The 24,967-nt window shown below is 40.8% G+C and overlaps 1 protein-coding gene across 1 annotated transcript in view; it reads left to right on the plus strand.

Annotated features, from left to right (window-relative positions):
• Positions 1 to 24,196, plus strand: part of LOC149261242 (putative cellulose synthase A catalytic subunit 8 [UDP-forming]) — a 166,100-nt gene extending 141,904 nt beyond the window's left edge. The window contains exons 4-6 of the mRNA XM_089368258.1: positions 23,314 to 23,410; positions 23,501 to 23,571; positions 24,086 to 24,196. Of these exons, the coding sequence (XP_089224384.1) occupies positions 23,314 to 23,410; positions 23,501 to 23,571; positions 24,086 to 24,196 (279 nt within the window). The remainder of the gene's footprint in view (positions 1 to 23,313; positions 23,411 to 23,500; positions 23,572 to 24,085) is intronic.
• The last annotated feature ends 771 nt before the right edge of the window (positions 24,197 to 24,967 follow it).

Below are 24,967 nucleotides of genomic sequence, written 5' to 3' on the forward strand. Positions count from 1 at the left end.
ATGTCCATCTAATTCACTTCAATCTCTTGTTCATCGGTATCATAATCATCATCTATGGAAGCATCCTTGAATTTTCCTTCATTCTACAAAAAGGTATTGATTTCATTATCATCCCAAAACACTTGCCATTACCTTAAATTATCCGGAACAGTAGGCCGGTGTTTGACATGAATTTCGAACTTGTTACTGGAGTTCATTGGAATCTTTAAGTTGCTAGTTGCAGTGGCTAATGAATCTGCAATAATATTCTAAGTCCGGGGTACAACTGTCAAAGTATAATCAGGAAACATTCATAGGATGTCTAGAACTGCATTTCTGTAGGCTCTCATCTGCGGGTGCTTTGCTTGATACTCTCCCTTTACCTATTTGATTACTATCTCTGAATCTCCATAGACCGAAATCCTTTTTGCATTTAACTTCTTCAAAAATTTCAGACCTGCAATCAAAGCCTCATACTCCACTTCATTGTTAAAGCAGTCAAAAGCCAACTTGTAAGAACACACTCTAACATTACTAGGAACTCTATCAAGTTGGAAAGCAGGGCTCCAAATCCAAATTCCTATGCTAGCACCATCCTTACCAACAGCTCCGTCAAAATCCATGCTCCAAAGACTTGCCTCTTCTTCTAGATGCTGAAATTTTTTTGCCTTTTCTGCATTACCTTGACTGATCTCTTCATTTTTCTATTGTTCACTGAACTTTTGCTGCTGGTAGGTGGAAAGCTCAGAAGAACTTTTTAATTTCTTTCTCTCTTGATCAAGGGTTGCTCTAAAATTTTCTGAAATCTCCGGTACATCATCTACTTCTACTAATTGAATATCTAGATCATTCAAACCACTATCTGAATATAGTAAAAATGATTCTAAATCGGTATGTACAACGTTTATTGGATGATTGAATGGCTTCTCTTTGCTAGTAAACATGTATTTCATTCTCTTCTCCCTATATAGTTTTCTCAATTGGCCAAACACGGGAATGGTAGCATAAGAGAAATCAAGTTGTAAAGTTCCCTTAAGTTTTGCACCCCACAATCTGGACAAGAGCATACCAAACCGTGGTGGAATGTCAGCGACAACTACATCCATCAAAACATTCTTGGCTGGGATTTGATCTAAAGATATGACCAAGTCTTTGATAAGACCAATACAACGGACCCTACCAAAATCAAAAGAATACAGGTCATGAGATTTTCGAGTAATGTCAAGGCCCAGTTTCTTCATAATGGCTTTTGGCATCAGATTATGAGAAGCTCCAGAGTCGAACATGGCATTATGGAGAACATACTCGTGTAATCTAAGGCTTATATAAAATGGAGGAAATTCACTATCTTCGAACTGACCTTCTAAGGTAGGGCCAAAAATGAGCTCAGGCTAATCATCTTCTACATTGAGCACGTCTGATAAAGGATCTACTTGCAAAATTTGAGACACATGGTTTCTATAAATGCTGTTCTTTACCAACTCAATCAAAGGAATTGAAACTTTTAATTTAGCAATTTCATTTTCTAAACTAAAAGCTAAAAATTTTCTACCTCTTTGACAGGATGGTCCTTCATTTTTGCTATTTCTTTTGCTGCACTTTGCTTATTTTTCTTCTCATTTGCAACGTTATTTGTTGATGGTCCTTTGCTAGAACTTGGATCAGCAGGGTCTTTCCCTTTCTTCTGAATGTCTGAAGAATCATTTTTAGATCGTGATTCCTTTCTCTTTTGAATTGGACTGACTGGTACATATTTGCTTCTCAAAGAGTATTGCTTCTGTTGTGCTGTCAAGGCATTCGTATATCCTCGCTAATAATCATCTAACTCATCCTCCAAGATTGCCTCATTTGCTAGTATGTAATCTTCATCCCTTTGGGTGTTTGGAACCTCTGCATATTCTTCATCTTCCATCAGAAAAGCGGGCATACCATTGGAGGTGAATAAATGGTTTGCTTCAACCACCGGATCATCATCATCTTCCTCCATTCTGTGCACATAGTTTGCTGCAAAGGAGTTTTAACCTGCTATCGTTGTTCTGTTTGATCTTGTGCCTTTTGTTCCCTTTGTTTAATCCAGAATTGGGGCTGCTGCTGTCCTCTGAAGTTTGGATTCTTGATTGGTGCTTTAGTTATATCTGCAACAGTCAGCTGGTCAAACAACTTCTCAACTTTTTGGATCAAAGTATCCATCTTAACATCTGAGGTAGATGTTTCCTGCTTTATAGTCACTTTTTTTTTTCAGATCTCGTTCTCTCTCTTTTGGCCAACAGATTTGCTTCTACACTTACAACGTTCTTCTGCATATCTTGAAGTATGGTAAGATCTCTTTCTCGTAACTGATATGCCATATCAACATCGAAACCGTCTGGAAACTTGAGCAAGGCTAACCCCATTGGTGGTTTAATGTCAGCCAGAATAGCATTATATACTCCATTAAACCTCACACAATAATTTTGCACACTTTCACCTACATTCCTTTTGATATTTTCATACTTAGAAAAAATTTGGAGTGGGTTCTTCTTTACCTCCCACCGGTCTAGGAATTGTCTATGCAGAACCAACAAAGTGTTGATAGAGGCTACTGGTAAAGCTCTGAACCATTTTCGAACTTCACCTCCAAAGCTTTGGACAAACAATCTCATAGTCACATTTTCTTGTTCTACCTCATGAAGGTCAAAGAAGTCATTCATTCTATCAACATGTTGTTGCGCTGTAATGCTTTGAGTGGCATCAAAAAGAGGTATTTTACTTTGGTAATCAGCAAGCATATCATCAAGATTCTGAGGTAAAACAAGGGGTGCATACCGCACAGCCATGACTTGAGGAGGATTTGAAATAACGGTTGGACTACTAGGGTTGATGGAGAAGTAGGGGTGATAGCTTTTGATCAGATATGATAGGTTGAAGGGCAAGGGTAGGTATGAACTGATGAACTTCATAAACTGATGGGAATACTGATGAACTAAGGGTAGTGGATGCCGATTTTGAAAGCTCGTGGATATTGGCAGTAGTGATGGATGATTGAGGAGAATTTAAGATATAGTTGTCAATTGATATGTTTTCCCTTTGAATTTCGAGATCTGTAGTAAATTCTGGGTCTAGAATTGTATCATCTAGTGCAGTTTCAGATTTGGTTCTGAACAGAGAAAGGTCAAAATACTCGTCAAAAGGGAGGTCTTCAATGAACAACCACTCATTGGGACATGAATTGGATCTAAGAACAGGTCTAGGGCTTACTGAACTTTCTTGTCTTCTGATTATTCTCATAATAAGGTTGGGATTTTCAAATACAGGGGGAGGATTTGGATCAGGATTGGCCCTCGTGAACTTTCTTGAAGCTAGTGTGCTCAAATTTCGCAGTTTTTATATTGCTTTGCAACTTCTATTTCAGCCTAGCAAATTCTAAAACTCGTCATCCAAAGTTCAAGAATCTATATGAAAGATATTACCGGGGTGATTAGTCTTTCATTCCCCAGTATGGTTGCCACTGTGTTATCACCTAGATTGACCTCAGGCTGAAAGGAGGCAATTCCAGGGTAACCACAAACCAAGCTTAACTTGGTCGCAAGCCATACCAAGCCGGGAGAGGGCTCTCTCCTTTTGAATCTCAGTCAATATGATTGGATCAAGAACAATATTTTATGCTAGGTATAGTAGCTCAAGGGTTTTGATTGAAATTGTTAGTGCTTTTTCCAGATCAGGAGGAGCTGGGAAATTTGGGTCTGGGAAACTAAGTCAAAATTGTAAGGGATTCTATGGGGCAAGGTAGGTATGATCTTTAGCACCTTAAGCTTGATGGGGTGAAATGATAGACTAGTGAGGAGATAAGAAGGGCATGAGAAAGTCATGAATCCTTCCTAAACAGTAGAAAAACATGAAATACTAGTGTTTTCCCAAGGCAGAGCATTAAAACCTAATGCATTCCACCTATCTGACTTGAAAACAACCAATCATAAGCAATTATATGGAAGAAGCATACATAAACAACATGATAACATAATAACAGAAGAAGAAACACATGCTAAAGGCCATAACATAGGGATCCCATAAAAATAGCCGCAACTTTATTAGTTTCCTGCCAAAACTGCTACAAAATGATGTGTTCAGTACATGAGCAACCAGCTGAATCCAACCCTTGCCAATGATAAAGAAAATACATGATATAGAATTTCAAAACACTCATCCTAACCATCAAGGGTCGAAACTATGAGAAGAAGAGTTGTTTCAACCATTTCTAAACAAGGACCAGGAATCTAGGCAGTCAAACAACTTGCCTCTAAAAGAGGGGAAACTGATTCATTACCCTCAAAACCACTTTTCTCTAATGAATCTATCATCGACTAGTGTTTGACTATTACATTTACAAACCATGGCATTAATTACATCAGCAAATTCACCTCCATGAGAGAGAAAACAAGAAAATGGTCGAAATTTAGCAAAACAGTGATCCTGAGCAAAAATGCCCTACGCGCAGTGCCACTGGTCCTATGCACAGTGCCACTTTGAGTCCACTTTTGGAGGCCTTCTCATAGTTCAAATTGAGCCCATGATATCTCATTGAAAAGGTCTTCAAGTCTAGTTTCTAAAACACCTAGAATTTTTGGATTTGGAGCTCATTGGCCCCCTCAAAAATGGTTTCTCCCAAGGCTGCTTCTATGTGTCCAAAAATTGGCAGAAAGGTCAAATGTTGAGTGTTTTTGGACCTTATGGCTAACCAAATCTGCTCCAAAAATTCTGAAATTTCTAGGGTGCATGTCCTTGATGCCCTGAATCCAAAAATGCAACCCATTTGTCCATTGGGTGTCCCTAGAAGGGCAGATTTTTTGTGTTTTGAATTTCCAAAATTCCAAAATGACAAAATCTCCTCCAAAACTGCCCAAAATTGGTATGAGGCACCACCATCAACTACTTTGGTTAGCCAAGGAGGCTTCAACCAACATTTTCAATCTATCCTCTTTCTTTTTACCTTCTAAAGTCCTCCTTAACCTAGATTTCAACTTTCTGATCCTCAGGTTACAAATTTTGTTGGTAGTCATGTAATGGTATGCCATGTGTCTAAGCATTTCTTGTCCCTGTTGGCCTTCTCAATGAGATCTTCTAGATGTATGTTGAATCTCTCAAGACAAGTCTCCCTATCGTTTTCAATCTCCTGCTCAATAGGAGTCAATCTGACTTGAGTCTCTTTGGCAATTTTCCTATTTGCTTTGATCACTTCCAACTACATGAGGACTTGTTTGTCATTCAACTATTTGTTTTCCTGTTCTAAGTATGTGATGACATATTTGGCTCTCTCTAGGTTAGCCGCCAAAGCTTGTATTTGAGCTTCCCTTTTCTGTATGATGATGTCTTTGATGGTTTCTTGATCTTGAGCCTCTAAACCAATAACCTTAGTGTCATGCTGCTCGGGCTCATCATGTTCTTCCAACTCAAACTCCCTTTCTTGCTCATCATCCAAGTCATCCTCCTGTACTTTTTTTTTTCAACTGCTCAACCTATACCTACTTTGTTGATGTAGAGGCAAAGCCCCTTCCACACCCTATGGAGATAACATTTTCCTGTGAACAAATGAAGAAATCAAAGTCCCTTCCACCTCTTGTGGAGCAAACACTTGTGTAGCAGCTGCAAATAATTTCCTTGTACCTCTATGATATGTCATGAATACCAACACCTTAACAGTTTTTGTCTCTTTGTGTTCCTCTCCTGTTTCCACATGAGTAGAAGGCCCACCTATTTCTTGCACCATGGATGGAGGAATTCGGGGTTCCCTGAACATGTCATGAGTAATGAAAGTCTCCCAATGCATATTTAGAAGACTGAGATGGTGAAGAGCAATAATCTAGATTAAAGAGTAATGATATACATTGTTCATCTGCTGAGGGTATGGCTTCTTCTGCACAATGTAATCCATCTTATCAATGTTTCTAACCAAAAAGTATGGGAGTTTCAACATCTTCACTCTTGTAAAGTGCATGAGGAGCCTGATATGGTAAGTGTACAACCTGGAAAATCTTCCCTCACAAGTGAAATATTTCATGATAATCCTCATCAAGGGTACATACCTGTTCTCCAAATATTTGAAGGGGAAAAGTCTCTTCACCTGACTTCTGTACTGAGGCTTAATGTAAGGTTTATAATAATGCTCATCAAGGTCCTGAGCCTTATACCATTTCTCACCAACATCAAGAATTCCAACGGCCTCTGAATTACAGATGGTGACACTGTGAAAGTCACCCCAGCAAGAGTCACTTCATTGTTATGCAGGTTGGCTACAAAGAGTCTAGCCAATTCATGATGAAACTGAACTCTCTCCACTAATTCACAGAACTCATAACATCCAAGGTGTATGAAATAAGAAACTGTCAATGGAGAGGCCTGTAGTTTTGCTAAATTGGTTGGCTCTTCTCTGGTAATTTTACCTCCCTTATGAGGCTTTCTCTATTGCCTTCTCCTCTCAACTGAACTATCACTTGCTGTATCCTCCCCAACATAATCAAACTCACCTCTATTCATGTTTAACCAATTTTCTTAGTTTTCACAATTTTAGACAATAAAAGGGAATGAATGGGATATTCTAAGGTTTGTAGGGATGAGATTGAGTGAGCTTAGGTAGTTATGGAAAAAACATGAGAGTGAGGGGAGGTTTTAGGGAATGAGTGATAGATGGCGAAATGTAGATGAGCGTGAAGGGAATGATGGGTAAGGGGTTTAGTTATGAAACTAGGCAATGGGAGGAACAAAATGATTAGGGTTTATAGTGAAAAACTAGGTTTTTATCTTAGGAATGAAAAATTCTCTAAAAATTCACATATGCAAGCCAATCATCAAGCAAGGTGATAGTACTTACTTGTACAAGGTGAAATTTGGAGGAAATTTTGCAAAAATCTGAAGTTTGGAGCATTTTTATGGTTTATTGCCCTACGCACAACGCTCCTGCAAAGACGCATAGTGCGGGATCCTATGTGCAGCACCCGTTCAAATTAACACTGTCAAAATCTTGCATACGCTCAGTGCAACGCCCTACGCAAAGTGCTTTCCTCCATATGCGCAATGCCAAGCAAAAGTCCTCCAAAAGTGTAGCGCTAGTTGCCTACACGCAGCGCCGCCCCTATTTTGCTAAAAATCACTTTGAAATTGCCTCTTTATTCTCTATTTTGGTTTCTTTGACTTGAAAATGACATAACGAAATGAAAATAGAATGAAAGGGTTTTATATATGAGCACCATTTTTATTTTTACTTTTTGAAAACTCACTTTTCTAATGTTCTTTGCATTTCTAAAAACCCTGTTTTTAATGCTTGTTACACATTTTTCTTTTGCAGGTGGATTAGCTCATGATGACTTGAGTTTTTGAAATGTTTGTAGCTATGCAGTATTGATTGATGCTTAGGAGCAGCTGGGAATTAATATTACGTATAGGAACATGAAATTACATAAGAAATGATAATAAAAATAAAATACTCTATTTTCACCTCAAAACATGTTTTGAGGTGAAAATTACATTAATCTTTAAAAAGACTAACTTTTGACTTTGCAGATATTATGCTTGAGTTTATTTGGCATCCTCATGTCCTTGCTGATATTAATTGGCATTTAACCAATAAATTTGAGTATGTGGAAACCCTAAAACCTAATGAGACCAAACCCTATGACCTAATGAAATGGAACTGTAGAATGAAAATCAACCATGACTAAAGACTACAGAAAAAGGATCAGAAAGTATATTTCATGAGAGAAACTGAAGTGACCTTAACCATCAGTGGATCCATGTCCTAATGGAATGATGAAAAATTAATAGTATGGGACTCCTACTATGAAAATGCAAAAGAGCAAATTTTGATCAGTGATGGCAGTATGACAAGACTGACACTAACACTGACATCAATATTCTTATTTGATTATTTGCCATGTTTTCTAAGGAAATCCATAGATTTGTTCCTACATACTTTTTGCTACATGCCCTAATTGTTACACATATAACATCTTATATGAGAAGAGGAATCATAATATTTTTGTTTCATATTCCTTTTATTGCAATTAATAGCTTTGTGACCAAATATATTGCAAGAAAAATAATATCCCTTAAAGAAGCTTGAGTACCTGGAAGGTGATGATATTTTTGTGAAGCGGTTATTTTCTTAAGATTGAAACAATCTGCTTTTGCAATTGGCTGCAACATGTCCATAATTATGACATATAAAACATTCAACATTATTGATTAGAGGAGAGAATCGATTAACATTAGGAGTAAAATATTGTCTTTGAAGCTTCACTTTCCTTGGTTGTTGATCAGGTTGAATTCTTATATCTTTGTTGAGCATTTCAAGTTTTTCATTGTTACCCTCTAAATTCCTTGCATCAGCTTATGAACTAGATTCTCCTTCAACATTTTCATGAAAACCAAGACTAGGTTTGATGGTGGGTGATCCAGGTGGATATTGGTGGCCACCTGCCAAGTCCACCTGGACCCCCACCATTTTCTTTCTCAGCATTTTCAGTTTCCTTAATTGTAGCACAACTTACTATTTTTAGCAGTTTTTCGGGTCCTGAACTTCCGGAGCCGTTTTGAGGCCCTAAACGACGTTTTTTGGGGAATCCGGGGGCAACACGAGTCCATGGAATGGACTGGTGTTGCCCATTCCAACAATGATAGTGCTCGGATAGATCTTTCTAATGAGCTATTGTACGCGTCAAACGGAGATCATATGCCAAAGTTACGACCCCGGGAAGTTGATGTACCAACTTACCCCCAAAACGGGGCCCACAGTTTGGCGTTTCATCTCCTAGGGTTAGGTTTTGTAATGTTAAGGGTTTTTCCATTGTTTCTCAACAATAAATAGGCCTTCGAGCCTCATTGTAACACAGTTCAGAGGCATGTAGCCATCACATCTCTTCTCAGAGATAAGCTACCATCGCCCTAGCTAGTTTATTGCCATTTCTGTTTGTAAGCATATTTAAGTATTTTCCATTAATGAAATGAAGTATTATTTCCGCTGCATCTTTGTGTATATGGTTATCTCTGTAATTTGTTGCGTTCCTGTTTAAATCCGGATCAGTGGTATCAGAGCGGTCTGCTTTTTCTCTGTTTTTCTTTGCATGTCCCCAACAAGGTCGGGATATAAGGAGTTAGGGCTTGAACTGGTTGAACCTTTGCAAGACCAGCCTCACAAATCCCGACGGCCTCCCATGGTGGACGAGAGGAAAGACGAGGGGGCAGGAGATCCCATCAAAATCTTGCTCGAAGAAGCGCTCGAGCGACAACGGAACGCGATGATGGACAACTTTGCGCAGATCCTTCAGCAGCTACCCAGAAGCGGCGCATCGGATTCCAGCAGCTCCTCTGGAAACGCCACACCCTTTAAGGTACAAGTTAATTTTTAAATCCCCATATTCGAGGGTCAGATAGACGCCGATGCCGTAGATAAATGGTTAAATCTGCTAGAGGGTTATTTTTCTGTTCATGAATTTTCGAGTCGGGAAAAGATTGTTTTTGCTCTTCTCAAAGCAGCCCCCCACGTCAAGGACTGGTGGGAAACCTACTGCGAGCAGAAGGATGAAAGTATTGGCTCACTATTTTCAGCCGCACCCACCTGGGATTCGTTCCGGGATGCCATCAAGGAGCAGTACTACCCTGTCGGAAGCTATGAGGATGAATACATAAAGTGGACCACGCTGCGGCAGGGAAGGGACCAAGACGTGCCGGAGTTCACCAATCTTTTCCATACCCTTCGCACAAAGTTGGGTATCAAGGATTCAGAGCAACATTTGATACTCAAATACCGTGGCTGCCTGCACAAGTACATCCAGGAAGAAATACAGTTCCTAAACATCCCTCGCTCAGCGCAGCATACCGGTATGCCGTCAAGGTCGAGCAGAAGTTTAAACAAAAGAAGCGAGACTTTGGATCTGCGAATCCAAAGCAGGGGAAAGGTGCCCCTAAACCACAGAACAAAGGACAAAGCCAAGGCGGGACAACCCAAGACAACCAGCCGAAGCTGCAAGCAAAGAGCAACGCCGCGAAGCCGAGAAAGGACACTGGAAAATGGTGCGAGTTCCATAAGAGCTCCACTCACAACACAAGTGAGTGTCGGGCCAAGCAGTCACTGGTGGCTGAGCTAAAGGTTTCAGAATCAGATGCATGTTCCGACTCTGAGTCAGAACCTGATAAGGGGTATGAAAAAGGGAAGCAGATCATTGATGCGGATCCCAGCGCCACTGTTGCTACCGCAAAGATCCAGAAAAATGAACCCGAAGATCCAGAGGAGGAGGAGCGTCTCTTCCACTCCCAGATGTGGGTAAAGGGCTCCCCGATACAGTTCATTGTTGATAGCGGGAGTCAAAAGAACCTCATTTCGGCAGAGGTCGTGAAGCGGTTGGGCTTACCGACCATAGCACATCCACAACCATACACCATTGGGTGGCTTCACCAAGGGCGAGATCTTCGCGTGAGCCAGCAGTGTCGCCTTCCATACAACATCAAGCCCTTCACGGATGAGGTATTGTGTGACATTGCTCCCCTTGAAGTTTGTGATGTATTACTAGGACAACCATACTTGTGGAAGCGACATGCTGTGTATGAATCAAGGCCCCGTGCTGTTATTATTACATTGGGAAATAAGTTGTTCAGGATACCAGAGGTAGCACCACCTGCCACCATCTCTTTGATTACTGCAAAACAATGCAGTAAGATCATTTCCAAAACCAGGAAATTTGTTTTCCTGATGATACGCCCTCAATGGAAGAAGAAGACAGTGGCCGCGGCCTCCAAACGGGGTCCCTCTGCACGGCAGCTACAGATGGACAAGATTGTGGAGGAGTACGAAGACATCTTCACCTCCCCGCAGGGGTTCCTCTGCACTGTCAAGTCAAGCACTCCATCGATCTGACCCCAGGTGCGCCGCTACCCAATGGACCAATTTATCGGCGCTCTGTTCTGGAGAACAATGAAATCAAGAGGCAATTCAGGAGCTCCTGCAGAAAGGTCACATCCGTCCGAGTTCTTCGCCCTGTGGGAGCCCGATAGTGTTGGTACAGAAGAAGGATGGGACGTGGAGACTCTGTATTGACTATCGGGCGCTGAACAAGATCACTGTCCGTAATAGGTACCCGATCCCGCGGATTGATGACCTCCTAGACCAACTAAAGGGGGCGAAATATTTCAGCAAGATCGATCTGAAGTCAGGATATCACCAGGTACCAATTGAACCCTCAGATGTGTGGAAGACTGCCTTCAAATCCAAGGAGGGCCTCTTCGAATGGTTGGTCATGCCTTTCGGATTGACGAATGCTCCTGCAACCTTTATGAGGCTAATGGATGACATCTTGCGGCCATTCACCAACTCCTTTGTAGTAGTATACTTGGATGACATTCTGATCTTCAGCCAGAGTTGGGAAGAGCACCTCCACCACATCCGACAGGTTCTCCAAACACTGCGGCAACACAAGCTATGTGCCAATTTGGAGAAATGCACTTTTGGCATGACCAGGTTCAGTATCTGGGATACATCATTGATGAACAGGGGGTGCATGTCGATCCAGCCAAGGTCCAAGTCATTCGGGATTGGCCCTCTCCAACCACTCTAACAGAGCTCCGCAGCTTTCTAGGTCTTTCCAACTTCTACCGCAGGTTTGTGTTGGGATTTTCTCATATTTCTTGGCCCTTGAGTCAAGTCACCAAGGGCGGGGCGAAAGCAAAATTCTTTTGGTCTGAATCTCAACAGAAGGCATTCAGGGAGTTGAAGGATCGCCTCTGCACGGCACCAGTGCTCGCGTTACCAGATTTACAACAACCATTTGAGGTCGAGACAGATGCCTCTGACTATGCTATTGGGGCAGTCCTTACTCAACATGGACATCCAGTGGCATATCACAGTGAAACACTTTCAGACACAGTCCGGAAGTACCCCACTTATGATAAAGAGATGTATTCCATTGTACAGGCCTGCCGACAATGGAAGCATTACATTTTGGGGAAGGAAACGGTCATCCACACAGACCACCGACCTCTGCAGTTCATACAGACCCAAGGGAAATTGCAGAATGATCGCCATCAGAAGTGGTCTACATACCTGCAACAGTTTCACTTGAATATCAAGTATAAAAAGGGCAGCACCAATAATGTTGCAGATTGCCTCAGTCGACCACCGATCATGGCGCTAACCACCGTGCTCAACTCTTGCGGGCACGAGACTTCTGATTGGCCACTTCTCTACAAAAGCGACCCAGAATTCGGCCACACATACCAGACACTCTTGGAGGGTCGGCAGGTTGCAGATTTTCACCTCCAGGATGCCATATTATGCCACCTCGGTCACCTTTGTGTTCCTTCAAGCGAGCGTGCCAAGATGATTTGGAAGCACACTACAGTCGGGCTGCTGGGCATTTCGGGGTCGAGAAAACAGTGGCAGTACTGCAAAACTATTTCTATTGGCCGAATCTTCGACAGGATGTTGGGAAGTACATCTGATCATGTACTGCCTGTGCCATTGCCAAACCGACCATTAAGAAGCAAGGCCTCTATACCCCGTTGCCTACCCCTAGTCGACCTTGGGAATCCATCTCCATGGATTACATGTCAGGCCTTCCTTCCACTAAGCATGGAAATGACTGTGTTTTTGTGGTCGTCGACAGGTTCTCAAAGATGGCCATTATGATGGCCTGCAAGAAGAATATCACAGCAGAAGCCACTGCTAAACTCTTCTTTGAACGAGTGTGGGTGCACTTTGGGATCCCACAGTCTATCATCTCAGATCGGGACAGTCGGTTTCTCAGCACCTTTTGGTCCAGTCTCTGGTCAATGCTGGACACCAAACTCACGAAGTCCACAGCCTTCCATCCTCAAACTGATGGCCAGACAGAGGTTGTCAATAGGATGATTGTGCACATTCTGCGCATGTATAACTCAAAGCATCCACGCACATGGGACGAGAGCCTCCCCTACGTTCAACACAGCTACAACCGAGCTCTTCACAGCTCCACTGGCCATAGCCCTTTTCAGGTGGGTTTGGGATTCCAGCCACTATGCCCCATTGATGTGGCCATGCCACTTGCAGCTACTCACATGAATTCAGCTCATGTCCAGTCCGAAACAGATAAGGCCACCAGCTTCATTGAGCACATCCAACATATTCGCCAGCAGGTCCATGACATTCTTGAGAAATCAAATGCCAAGTACAAGCAGCGACATGATCAACATCGGGTGCCACACAAGTTTCAGGTGGGCGACAAAGTCTGGTTGCATTTGCAAAAGGAACGCCTTACTGGAGCCTATCGGAAATTGAGACCACTCCGATATGGTCCTTACACCATTACTAAGGCTATGGGAGACAATGCATTTGAGCTCAGCATTCCCCCATTCCTTGGCCTGCACCCAGTATTTAATGTGGACCGCCTTCGGCCATACTTTCCACCATTGCTAGACACATCCGACATTGCAGAACAGCTCAAACCCACAGAATTAAATCCAGATTGCATGGAACAAGCTGCAACTGATCGGATCATGGACACACAGATCAAGAACACTCACCAACAGAATATCCAACTGTATCGAGTTGTCAAAGCGGGCCAACTCCTTCAGCAGGGCAAGTGGCTCACCAGGGAACAAGTTCAGCAGAAGTTTCCTCATCTCATGGAGGAGCTCAACGCAATGGGGACCATTGCTTCCTAAGGGGGGAGGAATGATCCAGGTGGATATTGGTGGCCACCTGCCAAGTCCACCTGGACCCCCACCATTTTCTTTCTCAGCATTTTCAGTTTCCTTAATTGTAGCACAACTTACTATTTTTAGCAGTTTTTCGGGTCCTGAACTTCCGGAGCCGTTTTGAGGCCCTAAACGATGTTTTTTGGGGAATCCGAGGGCAACACGAGTCCATGGAATGGACTGGTGTTGCCCGTTCAAATAATGATAGTGCTCGGATAGATCTTTCTAATGAGCTATTGTACGCGTCAAACGGAGATCATATGCCAAAGTTACGACCCCGGGAAGTTGATGTACCAACTTACCCCCAAACGGGGCCCACAGTTTGGCGTTTCATCTCCTAGGGTTAGGTTTTGGAATGTTAAGGGTTTTTCCGTTGTTTCTCAACAATAAATAGGCCTTCGAGCCTCATTGTAACACAGTTCAGAGGCATGTAGCCATCACATCTCTTCTCAAAGATAAGCTACCATCGCCCTAGCTAGTTTATTGCCATTTCTATTTGTAAGCATATTTCAGTATTTTCCATTAATGAAATGAAGTATTATTTCCGCTGCATCTTTGTGTATATGGTTATCTCTGTAATTTGTTGCGTTCCTGTTTAAATCCGGATCAGTGGGAGACCTTTGACAACTAAAAATATTATCCAAAATCTTAATACTATCTTGAAATCTCAAATGTTTATATTTTTCTTCTAATTTACCTTTTAGAATCTTTACCTCAACCTCCATTATTCGCTATTTCTTTAACTTTTATAAATACTCCTTCTTCATACCTTATTTAACCCTTATTCTTTCTCCCACTTGCTCCTTTAATTTGAGAATCTCTTCTTTCAACCAATTTTCTTGTTATTCAAATGCTTGAAGTAGTTCTTCATTCTGCTTATCTGATTTTTCAAGATCTTCTCTTAGAGAGACGATCTCAACTTCAAGACCTTCACAATATTGTTTAGATTTCATAGTAGCATTTACAAATTTAATGTGATCCTTGTTATCATATGGTTGGAACTTATCTTTAAGATTAACAATATTTTTCAAAGCAAGATCAAGTTTTGTTTTAATATCAAAAGTTTCTTCTAACATGTCTTCTTCTAAATCAGCAACTCCATCTGACATAACAAAGGTTGTTTTTTTATCATGTTCATTTTTTGACACATTGTTAGGGATAGGATTAACTGGTAGTTCCCCTGACAAGGAATCTTCCTTTGGCATTTCTTCATGGATTTCTTGTAGCTTATCCCACACTTGCTTTGCAGTTGTATAATGCATAACCATATTTAATGTTGAATGAGGTATGCTATTAATGATGTCACTTAATGCCTTACTATTCTTTTGCACTTCCTCATCTGATGGAGGAATTTGGTGTAGCCATTACATACTAGATACCAAACATCATAGTTCATTAGATTAGACTTCATCTTTTCTTTCCATTGGTGATAATTATCATTTCTTAGCATAGGCACCCCTTCATTTTCCATTGTTTACGACTTGCCTTATTATTCTGCTTCTAGGACCATCATTTTATAATTTATTTTCTCTTTAAAATGATTACTTTCACTTTTACCCATGCGCGCAGGTTCAGTTATTTCACTGTCATCATCACTATAATTATTGCATATGCAAGGAAATGGACCACAATTAGAAAAAAATACCATACCTGATAATTCTTTGTTACCTCCTTCATTCTTAATCAATAGGAAGGGGGGTGCTCCCAAACCTGAATATTTGCTAACATGTGTAACTATTACTATATCTGATATATCACTATCATTTTTTCCTCAATCTCTCCTTTGAACTATCTTCTTCTTTTGCATCATCTTAATGGATCTCCTTCAAGCGATCATGCTTCTTCTAAAGGACCTCCTCTGATACCAATTGTTGGGGAAAATACCGAGAAGGGGGGGGGGGACGGGGGAGCATGAATCAATATCTTAAAGCTCATTCTATATGACACTAACACTGACATCAATATTCTATATGCGACTTTAATTCAGTAAATGAATGTTGTATGTGATTGTGATGAGGATAAGTAGCTTATATCTAGTTAACTAACTTTTCAAATAATTCATCATCTGTTTAACTTGAACTAGTGCATCACTACTTCTTTAGACATTAATTAAATAGTAACCATGAGTAGTAAGAACATAATAAATCATCATACATAAGAAATTCATTAACACACATGAACACCAGGATTTTTAGGTAGAAACCCAATGTGGGAAAAAACCACTATTGTTGTCATTTCTCTCTTTATCTTCTATTATAAATAAAACATCTTACAATCTTGTACTTGTGCATACTCATACCAGCACGTAGGCAACCACCCGCAAAAGGCTACAATCTTCTCTCGTTCTCCAACACCTATTCGAAGGGATCTCAAACTCCCTGATCTCATTTACCAGCACCCACCGGAAGGGAGCTTCAACCCCTTGATTTTATTTACTAGCTACCATTGGAAGGAAGCTTCATCTTCCTCACTATAAGCTCTAAACCTCAACACCTCTATGGACCATGTTTCATAATTTTCATAATGGATCCACTTGAACCAAAACATTAAATGGGTAGGCCATGTTTCATCAAATTTTCAGACTAGACCCACTACCATCATTTAATCTCAATATCAAATAATACTGAAACCAACCATCATATCAAATCACTTAATCACTGTACCAATTGAGACCCAAATCAATCTTAAACAACGAAAGTAGTTAGATCACTATAAATCCATTCACCAGAATACCAATGCACATACTATTCATCGCAGAAACTATATTTCGTCACTGCAAACCCTTATCAATCTTATATAAAAATATATACGCTATTGTTCTTAAGTATATCCACGTATATATTCATTTTCCATGAAGCATACTTGCGTAAAGATATCAAAACATTGAACCTTGAAATTGAATCATTGTCATGTTGAAATACTCACAAAACCAATCATAGATATCAGAAGCAACATCATTACTATGCAATGAATCATTCCACAAATCATTCAACCTTAACCATCATTGTTAAACCCATATCATCATGAAAGACTTCATTGACAGACAAAAACAAACACAACAAGATTGATCAAGTTGATCATACATCATATTCAACAAAACCCTAACATATGTATGCAACCCTTACAAAACACTTCCGCATATGTACGCGCCTTTCATATTTGATACCTACGTACAGATCTTTCCATAATGCAGAATCAATATGCTACTACTCATAATATAATCTATGTATGTACGCACTTTTCATGAAACAAAACTGTGTACATAGCTGTAATTATTGACTCATACATTCGTTGCACAATAGAAATTCAGTCAAAACCATACACAGTAACAAACACATGTCAAAAATTATCATTACATATCAAACCAACTCATAAGAAAATTATTCAATATATAGTCATTTTAGATCTATTGGATCTGCTCCATCATCATACTCCCTGGTGTATACTTATTTCAAATCAAACTATTCACTAATAACCCATAACTTGCACACAAAACACTTTGATCTTCATCTCCTTATATAACTTAGGTCTTATCCAATACTATGGGTCAAATCCTTAGTAATTCCAATGCTATTCATGGTAAAGACCCCTCATATTTAGAATATCATGGTACAAAAACTGTAGGCAACTTTTCTTCACAAAACCTGGATATATGTGACTTTGCTTCACAAAATCTACGTATACGTGACTTTGCTTCACAAAACCTGCGTATACGCGACTTTGCTTACCAGTGTATGTATGCACCTTTTCTTCAAAGAACTTGCATATACTTCTTCAAACTTCATTTTTATCATTCCTCTATCTCTGAACTGATATTCCTTTGTCCAATATTTTTGTCACATATGTATTGACCTAAATACTCAACCTACTACCATCATGTTGACATCTTTATTAAGTATGTTTCCATTAGTGACAACAAATTTTCATAATATCAACAAGAAATATATCTTACATGGAATAAGTGACACTGAAAACTATCCACGAGAATGGCCACAATCAACTCTTGAAGATTCAAGGTAAAAAAACTCCTCAAAGCTCTCAAAATGGTAAAAATGAAATCACTTTTACCCCTTTTATGTCAAAAATAGGTCAATTTTAATATTTTTTACCTATTTAATGTCATATATCATATATTTTTAATCATGTTATTGTCTTTTGAGTAGGTTTAATAACATCTGAAGTACATGGTACAAGTTTTGAATCAGATTTTTAGCACAGGTGATTTTAGAAAATTAGCATGCTTTTATCACCTTTTTGGGCTCATTGGCACTTATGAAAAAGGAACCTGATACAGTCCTCTTTAATCTATTTTTAGACTTCCAAAACATGAGAATATTTTAGAGGAATTATCTCTTTTGCATTCGTTAAAGTAAATTAAAGGATGTCTGCCTAGTATAAATTTACCCCTTTTATGGATTGGGTTAACTATTTACGAAAAATGAATACTTTAGTCAAACATGACTAAAGGGTTCTCCTGGGTATTGTTTTGTGCCTTTCCAGGCCCAAGGGACTAAATTCACAAAAAAGAACCTCTCAGAGTTTTATTTTTGGCCTCGTTTTCAAGCTCTCTAAATATGAAAAAGAAGTCGAGTTACCCCTTAACTGGACTCAAAAAACATAAACAATGTAAGACTCGTCAAGCATGATGAGACCAAACCACTCCTTCGTAGGGTTCATTAAAAATACTTGGAAGGAAAATTTGGGGAAACAAGGAATAAAACCTAATTTTTGGTAGTAAGTTGCTCTTGAACATGACACTCTTTCACCTCCGTGATTGTTTTAGGTTGGGAAATTTCCTTTTCTCCTTTTTTACTACACCTTTTCAGTCTTCGTAATGGGTCTTTGAGTAAATGCTACCAATTCCATATAAGTGTCATCGATATGTTCAAGAGAAGTCTACCCTTAGTTCATTTTTTTTTCAATACCTACAACCTCTTTCATGCCAGCCATCCCTAAACCAACTCTACATCATAACATTCTAACTCAAAACTTGGTATCCATTTCGTGTCATTGATGGAGGATACTTCAAGGCCCTCCTACAATGGATCACTTCCTATATACTTTAACACATTATCTAGAAAGTTGATCTAGAAACCCCCCTTAGTGCCTTGGAACTTCCATACCTCAATGGAAAGTTTCTTCGCTTTCGGCACCAAGTTCTCTTCAATGGCCTTCGAACAAAATATTATGTGTGGTGTTTGACTCCAACACATCTATTCACACCTCATATATTGCGCTTAGTACCTTGAGGGCCATTATCATTATTGATGGCTCCTCTCACATCTATTAATGAATTTCATCATTGGCTGGTAATAAGATGGTATCTACCATGTTTGACTTCAACACATCTATTCACATTAACATATTCATACTATTGAGTGATGAGATGGAAGACAAAAGATCTAGTTTCATCCATCTAGGCTACAATTTCAGGATTCATACACATATCTATGAAGTATGATGGCTATGGCCATACAAAAATTCCTTTGAACATGAGTCCACAATGCATAATTGATGGGCGTGACTTTGATTATTGTACATGTAAAATGGCTTATATGCTGAATATGTGCATGCCTACCTCGGCAGTGATACCATGACAATAATGTATTGCAATAATTGATTGATGATTGATCTCAACCAGTAAATTCTCGATCAAGAGTTTCCACATGGTAAAGTACTTCAGTTCTTATCAACAACTCCTAACTTTGTACTTTGGGGGGGAATATTTTACAGGCCATGTTGGAGAGGTAAATCCCCTCTGCGGACAGAGGCGATCCCACTAGCCCAAAATGGGTCTAGCAACAATCAATCACGCTATTATGCAAGTTCCTAGTTGTAAATCAAAAGTGGATAAGAAGAACCAACCTGGAATCCAACGCTATTGTCGTAGATGAGTCGATATCTCCGTTCTCCAGCTCCGGCAGGTCACAATCCTAGCGATCTCCACGTATGGACACCTGCACATGCAAAGAACGAAGCGAATACAAGCATAAAATCCACGATATACAACTATATATCAGTCAGAAAGGACATAAATCAAACATCATCATCATGAACAGTAAGATTGGAACCATAATAATAGTCGTTTATTAATGAACAAACAGAGAAAATTACAACCAATGTTCTGACGTTGAATCTCTCCTCTGGCTGGGCAAGCAGCTACATATGCCTTGCAATAGATCCTTCTCTCTCTCTTTACTTGTGGATACACAGTTCAGACTTCCGGCAGCATAACCTCACTATAATCAATACTAGCACCAATACATCAGAACTCAAGAACTCCAGCACTTTGGAACTAGCTTGTCAAGTGCATGAGGATGGGCTTTTATAGATGGAGAAGGGAAGAAGATACAATGCATCCAGACACTCATTGTGGATTGACATTATCCCCAAAAAGCTGCTGTGGATAGATGATGAGGATAGATGATGAGTCTCGACATCTTTAAAGCCAGCTTTATTCCAAAAAGACTGATGACAATAAAAGGAAAAAAACATCCGGCGCGCGTTTGTCAAAAATCTTTCCCAAATTTGGTTGGCGCGAGTGTTGTTCTAAGACAGAGCGCCAATGGTCGCACCCTCTTTTGAGGATCTCATTTATTGGCACGGGTAAGACATTGTGGACCCGCGCTAATGGAAAAAGGGCACTTTTCAGGGATATTTTGCAGAAAGTGTCTTCAGGGAACATGAAGTACATACTCAGGGGAACATAATGCAAGTGTTTTTAGGTTATGTCACTGCTCACGACCAATCGTGACAAATTACTGTGTAACAGATGCCCCCTAAAGCATGAGGCCCGAGAGAGAGAGAGGGGTGAAATTCTTTACAAGAACACATGTAGCTGCTGCCGAGAATCTGCATTGAGAGATACAACTGATAGCTCAGGTACATGATGTATGTGGTGCAGCCACCCATAAGAAAGTACATAATAATCTAGATCCATAGTATGGGCGCAGCCATCTGGTTAGGATCAATGAATAGACTCAGGTATGGTCGCATCCATCCCGTGATTGAGTCATGTATCACGCCTGGATTACAATAGGAAAATCCAGGGTCTTGCGCTCCATCTCGACCCGAACAAAAGTACAAGTTCAAACATGCTAATATATGAGCTGAAGTCGAACATGCATGAACATCATCTGATTACCAGTCAATAATGGAAACTGTTAACAGACGCGAGAGGTACCACCAATAATGACAATGGCCCTCAAGGTACTATAGTTACAATCTACGGCGTGCGAATTAGTGATCTGATGTCGAACACCCGTAGAATCATTCGATCGGAGGCCAATGATGAAAACCTCGCGTCGAACATGAAGAACCTGCCATTGAGGCATGCAGGCTCCAAGGCACCGGAAGGGAGTCTCTAGATCAACTTCCTGGATAATGAGCTGAAGTCGACAGGAAGTGACCTTGATCGAAGGTGGGCCATAATATTTCCCACATCATCGACACGAGACGGAGAGATAATGTTGTGAATCAGGATTATATGAGCTTTTAGAGGTTGTTTTTCTGCAAAGGTCAACTTCTCTTGAACATATCGGTGGCACGACAGTGGAGTTGGCAGTATTTGACATCAATGGATCAGAGGTCATGGTGACGAGGCAATGAGCAGATGAGAGGTCAAACAGGATTACCCAAACCCACGGAGGCAAGTGAAAAATGAGATGAGATATCCCCACCTAGACACAAAAGCAGAGAAGTGCCATGTTCAAGAGCGACATACTGCCGACACGACAATAGTTATGGTTCCAAAAATTTTCTTTTTCCCCCACCATTTCTGGCTAGTACGGCGCGACCTAACAAGCATGATGGGGATAGCATATGCTTTTGGTGCGTCATTTCGACAAAATCCGATGTCATCAGGTTTTAACGAGTTTGACAAAGGAAGAACTCGGCATCTTTTCATGTTTAGAGAGTTTGAAAAGACAGCGGAAAAGGAAACTCCAGGGTGTCCTTTTTCGTAAAGTTGTGTCTCTCGAGCCCGAAAAAGTATAAAACAATGCTCGAAAGAACCGCCTGACCATTACGATCGAGGAGTGCTTTTCATAAGTAGTGATTTTAATATGAAAAAGTAAAAAAGAGATCAAAACCACGTCGTTTCGTAACCATTTACGAGTTTGAAACGACAAAAACCCGGTAATCTTTTTATGATTTAACGGTCGACAAAAAGAACTTAAAACGACCGCCCCTTATTAACGTTTTAACGAGTCAAGAGGAGTAACTTGGCAATCTTTTCATGTTTAACGAGTCAGAAAAGAGCTGAAAGATAACTCTAAAAAGGAGCTTGTTTCATTGCTTTGAGTTGCACCAACCCCTGTCATCATACAAAACAACGTAAAACCCACTTTGACATAAAAATATTCCAAAAATACTCAAAAAATATCATTTCTAATGTATATTTAGGTCAAAAAATGTTATAAATAGTGAAATGGTAAAAAATAAATTTACTTTTCACTTTTTACCTTGTGAGTTTACCATTGGAGGGTTTTGGGTGCAAATTTCAACTGCTGATTGTGATCAATCCAGGAGATCATTCGAGCCGTCGTCTGAAGCAGGTAAAAGGCCTCATCCTTAGCTTTGTTTTCATTCCATTCTTTCAGTTTTTCATCCATAGATTAGTCCCCTGCCAGAGGATTTACAATTTCATAGGGTTGCGCCATTGGCACGAGTTTCCCGCACGGGATCGCGCTAATGGGATTTTCTACCCAAAGGGGGCGCGACCTTGGCACGACTGTTTTAGAAACAATCGCGCCAACCACGCGACCTAAATTTGCCATGAATTTAGCCATTGAAATTCCAAATTTTCTTCAGTTTTGGTTTCTCCACTGATCTAATGATGAACATTTCGATTTTGTGGTTGCAGGGTTTTGTCAGAATGGCTATAGAATGGAGAGAATGAGAGCACGATGCCGTGGATGCCATGGCAATGGAGGATGATGCATGCATGAATGCTCTGAGAGACTGTGGCTTGAAGAAATTCTTCCTTACCTCGTACTTACGTGCACAACCTGAGTTACTGCGATTCATCGTGGATGCTTGGGATACGGAGGATCAGGTATTTCGCCTGAAAGACCAGACATTGGAGTTAGATGTTTCCGATGTCTACTTTATCACTGGACTATCGCGGCGAGGTGCACGGCCCATCTTGACTGGTAGTAGGCCTTCCGGTGAGAAGATGGGAGAGGTGATGGAACGAGTTTGTCCTGGGGCACGGTTTGGAACAAGCAGTGCCAAAGTAGATATTATCACAGTTCCTGATTTGGTGCTGCGGGTGATATTGTTCACCATTACACGGACGGCTGGGGTACAGGCACCCCATGAGGCCAGCAAGAATCATTTGCTGCTGGCAACCGAGTGTCTGAATCCTACTTTGTTTGATTGGGCCACAGCTGTGACCACAAACATCAAGAGGCAGCTTACGAAATGTAAGCGTGACGGGAACAAACAGTTCGGATACGGTTCTATCGTGGTATCTTTCTTCCTGGAGCGACTGCCGATATTCCGGGTACAGGGGGGTATAGTGGCAGATCCAGTGCCACGGGAGCCGAGGTTGAATCGATGGGCAGAACTCATGTGCAGAGGAGGAGGGACCAGCAGATGGCCTAGAGGCCCGAGTTCTTTATCTGGCTCTGTCACCAGATGATCGTCATAGAGGACTGGCCCTATGCGGGCACAGATTTCACTGGAGATCCCGATCTCCCACTGCCTGCAGGAGAGGACTGGGACGAGGAGCTAGGTAAGAACTCCTTGTGTTTTGAACGTTTTTTATGTTTTTTTTTGTGTAATACATGCCTGTTTCTTACAGCATCTATATATATGTATGCAGATGTTGGTGCAGAGGGACCAGTTGACTTGCCTCATAACGTACGGAGAGCACAACCTGCAGCAGACCCTCAGGTAGAGGGTGATGACGATCTAGTTCAGAACCTTGAGGCACTTACTCGAGGAATTCCAGATTATGGCAGATTGCCCGATGTGCCTAGAGCGTACCAGAGGCACACGGTGGGAGTATCTACTCGCGTCCATCGTTTGTTGAGACGTTTGGTGCGGGCAGTGACATGCTATCATGAGCATCACCGTGATTAGATGCCTAGGTTTCATTTTTGCTTGTTTTTTAGAGACATGTTGTCAACGGCTGTATGAGTTTTGGAAATGTATTATTTTTTGATTATGTAATGCGCGGAGTGCAAACATTATGACACACACGTATATATATACATATGCCTATGGTTTATTATTGTGTTTTCATGTGCTTGCTTGTATAATGGTTTATTTACAAATTACGCAAATGTCTATCTAATACATGATTAGCCAATGCATCAGATAATGTGTTTAATTGTCGTGGAATATGCTGATATGTAATGAAATCAAAATTCCTTTCTAACAATCTCACATGTAAATACAACCTCAGAATATGATGGTCTCTGACGGAATAACGCCCATTGAGCTGGAGGACGACAAGTTGAGAGTCCAGGTTTACTACCAATGCCCGTATGCCGAGATTAACTGCTTCAGCAAGTAGTTCGATTACAGCACAATATTCGGTGACATTATTAGTGGTACGACCCAAACACACACCTTGAAGATCTATCATCTCGCCATGAGGATCATAGATCACCCATGCCGCACAGGACAAGTTGCGAGTACTGCGGCAGGCACCATCAGCGAAACCAACATAAGGTGTATTAGACATCTGCACAAGAAGTGAAAGACACAATAAGCGGCAATCACGCCTATTAAGACTGACACACACACACATAACACACTAGCTAAAGTACCACTAGCTAAGGTACAAGTGTGTCTTCTACGTAGAATCGGGTCGACTTCTAGGATTTGTTGTCTCTCGGGAGGGCATCCGATTGGATCCCCTCAAAGTCGAAGCTATAGTGAATCTTCCTCCACCTGCTACCTTACATCAATTGCAGAGCTTGCAAGGTAAAGCAAATTTTCTACGTCGTTTCGTTCCAAACTATGCCGAGGTGGCTAAAGGTTTCACACGATTACTCAAACGAGATGTCCCTTTTCAATGGGATACCATGGCTCAGGAATCTTTTGAGCGACTCAAGGGTCTCCTTGTTTCTGCTCCATTGCTTCGCCCTCCGAACTACCATCGTGACTACACCCTATATTTAGCTGCTGCTGACACCACTATCGGCATGGTTCTTGTTCAGACCGACGACGATGACACTGAGCATGTTATCTATTACCTCAGCCGCAATCTTTTAGATACGGAAACTCGATATGCTTATGTCGAGAAGTTAGCGTTAGCCGTCGTTTGTGCGGTCCAACGTTT

This window comes from Pinus tabuliformis, chromosome 6, assembly GCF_031772625.1.
Source record: "Pinus tabuliformis cultivar Carrire ecotype Pingquan chromosome 6, CPIR1, whole genome shotgun sequence".
NCBI classification, from domain to species: Eukaryota; Viridiplantae; Streptophyta; class Pinopsida; order Pinales; family Pinaceae; genus Pinus; species Pinus tabuliformis.